We start from the raw sequence: 7,299 nt of genomic DNA, 5'->3' as shown, positions 1-7,299 counted from the left end.
TTGATCTTGGTACCAAAAAAAAAAAAAAAAAGTGGAAGTGAACACACTGGGAAAAAAAAATTTAATAGAAACACATTTCATTTCGTAATCACAAACAAACGGCAAGTAACCCATTGAATTAAATGCGGTTACACTTGGAAAAAAATTGGCGTAGAAACTATTTTCAACAACTTCACAATTAAGTATAAAGAAATGGCGAGTAACACATTTAATTAAACCATGAAATTTTGAAGTAGAAAGGCTCTAGCTGTATTTTCTTGTAAAACTTTACTTAGTTTTATTTAGTTTAAAGTTTGAAAAAATCTATTTTTTTACATTGTAACTCAATGGCATTCAATGGAAAACAATTGCAATGTCAGTACACAAGTTATATGAGCTTAATAATTTGTAGTATAAACACTAATTTTTAAGTTGATTAAATTAAGTTGTTATGCAACTAATTGAGCTGTGGTCCTGGAACCAATTAATCTTATCCATGTCAATTAAAATCAAGAGCTAGCATAGTACATGCTAATTTATTTAACATACAAAGTTAATGAAAAAGTAAGACACTACTTGTCACTGGCATTAGCGCATCATTGCTTAGAGTCAATTTAGTGTATACCTTTATTATACACCCACAACTTAACTACGAGCACGACGCTTCAACACAATGGTACCCACACAAAAAAAATATCAACATAACAGAAAGGTTTAATTAAATCAGTACATTAGAATTTTTAACTTGCAACCTTGCATTTATGTTGTGAAAAAATCCCTTGAATTTCTTTTTACAGTCACTACTGAATGACTTACTAATAATTAAAAAGTAACTAGTAACATAAAGAGACACTAGTAACATAAAGAGACATTAAATGAAATAAATGTTAACACAGCTTGCCATAGCGAGTGTGTGAGAGATATTGCTTGGTTAAATTGATGGTGCTGCATCAATCAGGGGGCGTGACTAAATAGACCCTTTCCCATGAGCCTGACAGATTAAAAAGGAGGAGAGCAGTGTTTGTGTGTGTGAGAGAGAGAAAGCATGTTTTTGAGGAGAAAGGTCACAGGACAGATTTTAGCAGGGTAGATATACTGACCGTGTACACTAAGCCAAAGGCACATGGTCCTCTAAAGAAAGAGGGGGGAAACACACTGTTATACGAATATCTGACCTTCTTTCTTACATTGAACATTCTGCAACATGTTCATGCAGCTCTTTTCTGTACTGCCCACCACATGATCCGAAAACCTATTATATGGGTTCTAAAGATGAATACAGGACACAAGTCATCTTTTTTGGAGCATAACAAACCCTGGTCACTATATACCTCCATTTTAAGGAAAAGAGCTAAAAAAAAATTCTGTTGTGTTTTCCACATAATTGTATTTTTGTTTTTGGGAAATGTGTGAGCTGTTCCTTTAAGTCTCCCCTCAGACACTGACAGCCATGCTGATTGTTATCATATCATTTATTCTCTCTCATTCTCTCTATCTGTCATTATTTCGGCCATAATTTTGGTAACAATCTTACAATTAAAAGTCTGTGATATGATACATTACTCCCTAAGCAAAACCAGAGCAGATGTCTAATTTGGGCTCCATTCTATCCCTCATCAGTCAGTGGGTAATTGGCTGTTCTTTACTTATTTTGCTCTGTCAGACTTCAGTGGCTAAATTTATACTCAGTTATTTGTGAGGTAAAACTTATTATCCAAATTAAACAGGGAGATTTCTCTCATACCAGTACCTGGCTCTCTGCAACCTGGATCACCCTTACCAAAAAGTAGTATACTTCAAGTTTATTCGAGCATGTTTTTGAGGAGAAAGGTCACAGGACAGATTTTAGCAGGGTAGATACTGACCATGTACGCTTAGCCAAAGGCACATGGTCCTCTAAAGAAAGAGGGGAAATAGCACACTGTTCTATGAATATCTGACCTTCTTTCTTATATTGAATATTCTGCAATGTTCACGCAGCTTTTTTTATACTGTCCACCACATGGTCCAAAAACTGTATGGCTTCAGAAATCAAATACAGCATACAAGGCATCTTTTTTGGAGCATGCTAGTCCCTGGTCAAAATATACCTTCATTTTATGGAAAAGAGCTCAAAAATTCTGTAAAAGATCTTCTTGTGTTTTCCACATAATTGTAATTTCCTTTTGGGGAAATAATGTGTGAGCTGTTCCTTTAAATCTCACTGGTGGCCCTCAGACACTGATAGCCATACTGATTATTATCATATAATTTAACCACTCCCATTCTCTCTATCTGTCATTTCAGCCATAATTTTGGTGACAATCTTACAATTAAAAGTCTGTGATACGATACATTACTCCCTAAGGGTGTCAGCAAAACCAGAGCAGATGTCTAATTTGGGCTCCATTCTAACCCCCATCAGTCAGTGGGTAATTGGCCGTTCTTAACTTATTTTGCACTGTCAGTTTTAAGGACTGCTGTGGCTAAATTTATACTCATTTATTTGCAAGGTAAAACTTGTTATCCGAATTACCTACAGGGAGATTCCTCTCCTACCAGTTCCCTGCTCTCTCCAACCTGGATCTGCTACATTTGTGTTTATCACCCAGAACATTAATCACTAGTTCACCAACAGTTTACTCCTGGAGATCTACCTTCCTGCAGAGATTAGCTCCAACGCTAATTAAACACAACTGAACCAACAAATTCAGCAGGTGTGTTGACTGGGCTGGAACTAAACTCTTTAGTAGATATCTAGGAAAATTAATGAGTTACAGTAAGGGCTCTCTTCTATTTTAGGCATGACAGTGTAATTGATTGATTGACTGACTGACTGACTGACTGACTGACTAACTAACTATTTTTGAAAGAAATTAACACTTTTATTCAGCAAGGATTGATTGACCAAAAGTGACACCAAAAAAAAAAAAAAAAGATAGATTGACCAAAAGTGACTTTCACTTTACAAAATAGTTCTGTTTAAAATAAATGCTGTTCTTTTCAACTTACTGTTAATCAAAAGATCCTGAAAAATGTTTTTCACAAAATATTAATGAGATGTTTCTTGAGCACCAAATCAGTGTTGCAATGATGCTGAAAATTCTGCTTTGCCATCACAAGAATAAATGACATGTTAAAACATTAAAATAGAGGACAGTTATTTTAAATTGCAAAAATCTTTCACATTATTACTCTTTTTACTGTATTTTTGATCAAATAAATGCAGTCTTGGTGAGCATAAGAGACATCGTACAAACACATCAAAAAATCTTACCAGCCCTAAACTTTTAACCGCTAGCGTATAAAAGAAATTAGTATTAAACTAATAAATAACTTGCAATTAGAGACAAAAAGTCAGTCAAACCATGTACGCCATCATAATTTAAAGACTGCCAAGGTCCAAATAACACAATATACTTGAAAGAGCTACTCTGGATTCAGCCAAAGACATTATTTCTTCATCAGACTGTATTTCTCAACATGAACTAAAGAGCTTACTGAATAAGCAGCAGCACATACCAATATGAATTAAAATTACATTACTTGAAAGATTAATCAATTTCATCTTGGGTGAATAGAGTTATATTTACAAAGAAATTAGGTTGCAAACACTCGTGCCACACTGTAAAATAAAATGCAGCCGATGTGAACAGTGACCGCTGTTAATAATAAAGGCATCGCTAGTGAGTATACTTATGTCCATGTGTAAGATTGATGCTAATGGTTAGTGCATGTGCGTGTTAATGGGTAGCACCAGTGGGTGTTTAAGTAAATGATTCACTTTGTTAAGTGTGTCTAGGGATGTTTTTTAGACTCTGTCAGTCACATTAGGTTAGATAGATCACACGTCTAAATGCTCTGATTATACGATTAAGCATGTATGTATGCGTGTGTGTAGTCATGGGTGTTTGTGTCTGTGTGCAGGTGCATGTGTACGTCTCTGAACCCACCGTAAGCAGCAGGGTTTGTGTGTCTTCAGGGATGTGTTTCATCTGCCTTGTTGTTTTCATGTAGGTGCAAGTTTGCTTCATTAAACTGATGTGTTTAATGATCAATTCACACACGGGGCTGACTGACCGGAACGCCTTGTGTCTTTCTGTCCTCCTTGTCTCGTTGTTTTAGTCTGTGTGTAGTGTGTGTGAAGGCAGGACATGGCGTCTAACTCTACCACTAAATTTTTTGCCCTGTCCCAGTCTTTCAGCATATCTGATATCATTGTAATTGGAGCATATTTTTTATTGAACGTCGCAGTTGGAATATGGGTGAGGCGTATTAGTGTATTTTCAGAACTGTGTGTTTGTATTAATTGTAAATAACATTAGTATTTAAATAATAGTTCACTAATAATTTTATATATATATATATATATATATATATATATATATATATATCAGTTTTGTATAAGAACATGTGGATGTAAACTGCAAATACAAAGGAAACTATTTAAAATGGAACATCTATGATGTTAGAGTGGGAAATGCAACTTCATTTAAATTTTGCATAAACTGTTGTGTGTGTGTGTGTGTGTGTGTGTGTGTTTCAGTCATCTTGCAGAGTGAGCCGAAACACACTAAGTGGATATTTTCTGGCTGGCAGAGACATGGCTTGGTGGCCGGTGAGTGATAATTAATGTAAACTGACCCAATTGAAGCATTTTTTGTGTGTTTTTTGTAGTTATATGTTATATGTTTATTTATTTTTAACAGAGTTTACTATGGCTAAAGCCTGAAAATGAGTAGATAAAATACAAATATTATTTTAAATAAACAGAAAGTCAAATCTATAAATCAACCAAAAGAAACTGAAAAATGTAAAACAAAGAAACACATGCACGACACATTATGAAGATTCTGCGTCAAATCAAATCACTAAACAAATTTGTGACGTTTATCATGTAAACTCTTTTGTACAAAAGCTAAAATGTCCAGCTTCCACTGAAGCACAAGATGCGCTTTAACATCTCAACTCATGCTGGAGAACATGATCATCAGGTTTTACTGCTGTGATTAAAGCAGACCAAATAATAAGACATTAAAATGAGTGTTAATTCAACTTTTTGTGCATATTGTTATGTATAATGTTTTTATTTATTTATTTTAACTTTTTTTTAGTGAAGTGAAGTGACGTGATATGTGGCCAAGTATGGAGACCTATACTCAGAATTAGTGCTCTGCATTGTGTGGGCAGCCACTTTTGCTGCGGCGCCCAGGGAGCAGTTGGGGGTTCGGTGTCTTGCTCAAGGGCACCTCAGTCATGGTATTGAAGGTGGGAGAGAGCACTGTACATTCACTCCCCCCACCTACAATCCCTGCCGGTACGAGACTCGAACCCGCAACTTTTGGGTTACGAGTCCGACTCTCTAACCATTAGGCCACAACTTCCCACAACTAGTGGTTTTAAATATTTGGACCCCACTCTATATGTATCAGGAAAAGTATAGTATATTTTAGATGCTGTAACAAATCACAATTTAACTTAATCCGTTTTTTTCTTTTGCAATTCCTTTAATTAGTCCTGCATAATGACAAATAATTTTTATATTATTACATTTCCAATTAAAACGAGGTCACAAAAAAAAATGATGTCATACAAATATAGGCCTGTAGTTATCATGTAAACTCTTTTGTACAAAAGCTAAAATGTCCAGCTTCCACTGAAGCACAAGATGCGCTTTAACATCTCAACTCATGCTGGAGAACATGATCATCAGGTTTTACTGCTGTGATTAAAGCAGACCAAATAATAAGACATTAAAATGAGTGTTAATTAAACTTTTTGTGCATATTGTTATGTATAATGTTTTTATTTATTTATTTTAACTTTTTTTTAGTGAAGTGAAGTGACGTGATATGTGGCCAAGTATGGAGACCTATACTCAGAATTAGTGCTCTGCATTGTGTGGGCAGCCACTTTTGCTGCGGCGCCCAGGGAGCAGTTGGGGGTTCGGTGTCTTGCTCAAGGGCACCTCAGTCATGGTATTGAAGGTGGGAGAGAGCACTGTACATTCACTCCCCCCACCTACAATCCCTGCCGGTACGAGACTCGAACCCGCAACTTTTGGGTTACGAGTCCGACTCTCTAACCATTGGGCCACAACTTCCCACAACTAGTGGTTTTAAATATTTGGACCCCACTCTATATGTATCAGGAAAAGTATAGTATATTTTAGATGCTGTAACAAATCACAATTTAACTTAATCCGTTTTTTTCTTTTGCAATTCCTTTAATTAGTCCTGCATAATGACAAATCATTTTTATATTATTACATTTCCAATTAAAACGAGGTCACAAAAAAAAAATGATGTCATACAAATATAGGCCTGTAGATAATTATTATAAATATGAGACATGTATAATAATTATATATACACGAATTAAAACAATGTTGATTAAAATAGATTAGCTGGCATGACACACTGCAGACTGCCTGATGTCATGTCAGCTATCTAGTATAAATGAAGTGTGATGCTGACTGTTGTAAATCTAGTTGTTTTATGTAGCCGTTTGAGTCCAGTCTGAGAACTGCACTAATATGTAGCATGAATGGATGCAGATTGGTGCATCTCTGTTTGCCAGCAGTGAGGGTTCAGGATTGTTCATCGGTCTGGCTGGGACAGGAGCAGCAGGAGGGATCGCTGTAGCCGGATTTGAATGGAATGTGAGTGACATCATTTTTTTAATGCCTCATTTCCATTTTCTCCCTTGCATTTATGCTAAACAAGTGCAAAATGTTTATTAGTCATAATTCGTTATTGAGCATTACTGCAAACACGAAAACAAAACAAAAGACTTCATGTAAATGCACCTGTATTCGATCAGCACTAGGGGGAGACAGAGGACCAGCTTCCGTCCTAAAACAGGAATTATGGGTGCTGAAAATCCTGGGGGCAAGTTCAAGCACAAACCGGTGTGCACCGTTTTGCTACTGTTTCCGGGTTGAACGACATGTTTCCTGGAAACGGTGTGCAACGGGGTTTGAGATACATTTTCTTTTGTTTGGTGGGTGTGCCAAAAATGTCCGCCCAATCAGCAGCAACATGTATATAAACCACGCGGTATTAAAGAGGCAGCTCGCACAATGTAATTAACATCAAAATAAATTTACAAGAGCAAGTATATTGTTTGCACATGTTTATTTACATTAAAGGCAAAATAACTGAAATAATAAGAGCACAAGTATAGATCTGGAACTTCTTTAAGTCTGTCTAAATATAATTTAGTAATTGCAATGTCGTCTGGTCCATATCCTTTCCTTAGGAAGGTGTGCTAGACACTGATTAATGTAACATAAAAATACTATACATATTTATATATTTTGCTATTGTATTATGGAGTGAC

The 7,299-nt window shown here is 35.9% G+C and overlaps 1 protein-coding gene across 1 annotated transcript in view; it reads left to right on the top strand.

The window, feature by feature from the left end:
* The first annotated feature begins 4,112 nt into the window (after positions 1-4,112).
* The window catches only part of slc5a10 (solute carrier family 5 member 10), a 30,800-nt gene continuing 27,613 nt past the window's right edge, over positions 4,113-7,299 (top strand). Inside the window, exons 1-3 of the mRNA XM_016504895.1 lie at positions 4,113-4,223; positions 4,505-4,576; positions 6,515-6,619. Of these exons, the coding sequence (XP_016360381.1) occupies positions 4,113-4,223; positions 4,505-4,576; positions 6,515-6,619 (288 nt within the window). The remainder of the gene's footprint in view (positions 4,224-4,504; positions 4,577-6,514; positions 6,620-7,299) is intronic.

This window comes from Sinocyclocheilus anshuiensis, unplaced genomic scaffold (assembly GCF_001515605.1).
Source record: "Sinocyclocheilus anshuiensis isolate Anshui unplaced genomic scaffold, SAMN03320099.WGS_v1.1 scaffold218, whole genome shotgun sequence".
In the NCBI taxonomy this organism is placed as follows: Eukaryota; Metazoa; Chordata; class Actinopteri; order Cypriniformes; family Cyprinidae; genus Sinocyclocheilus; species Sinocyclocheilus anshuiensis.
This window is presented reverse-complemented; position numbering and strand designations above follow the sequence as displayed.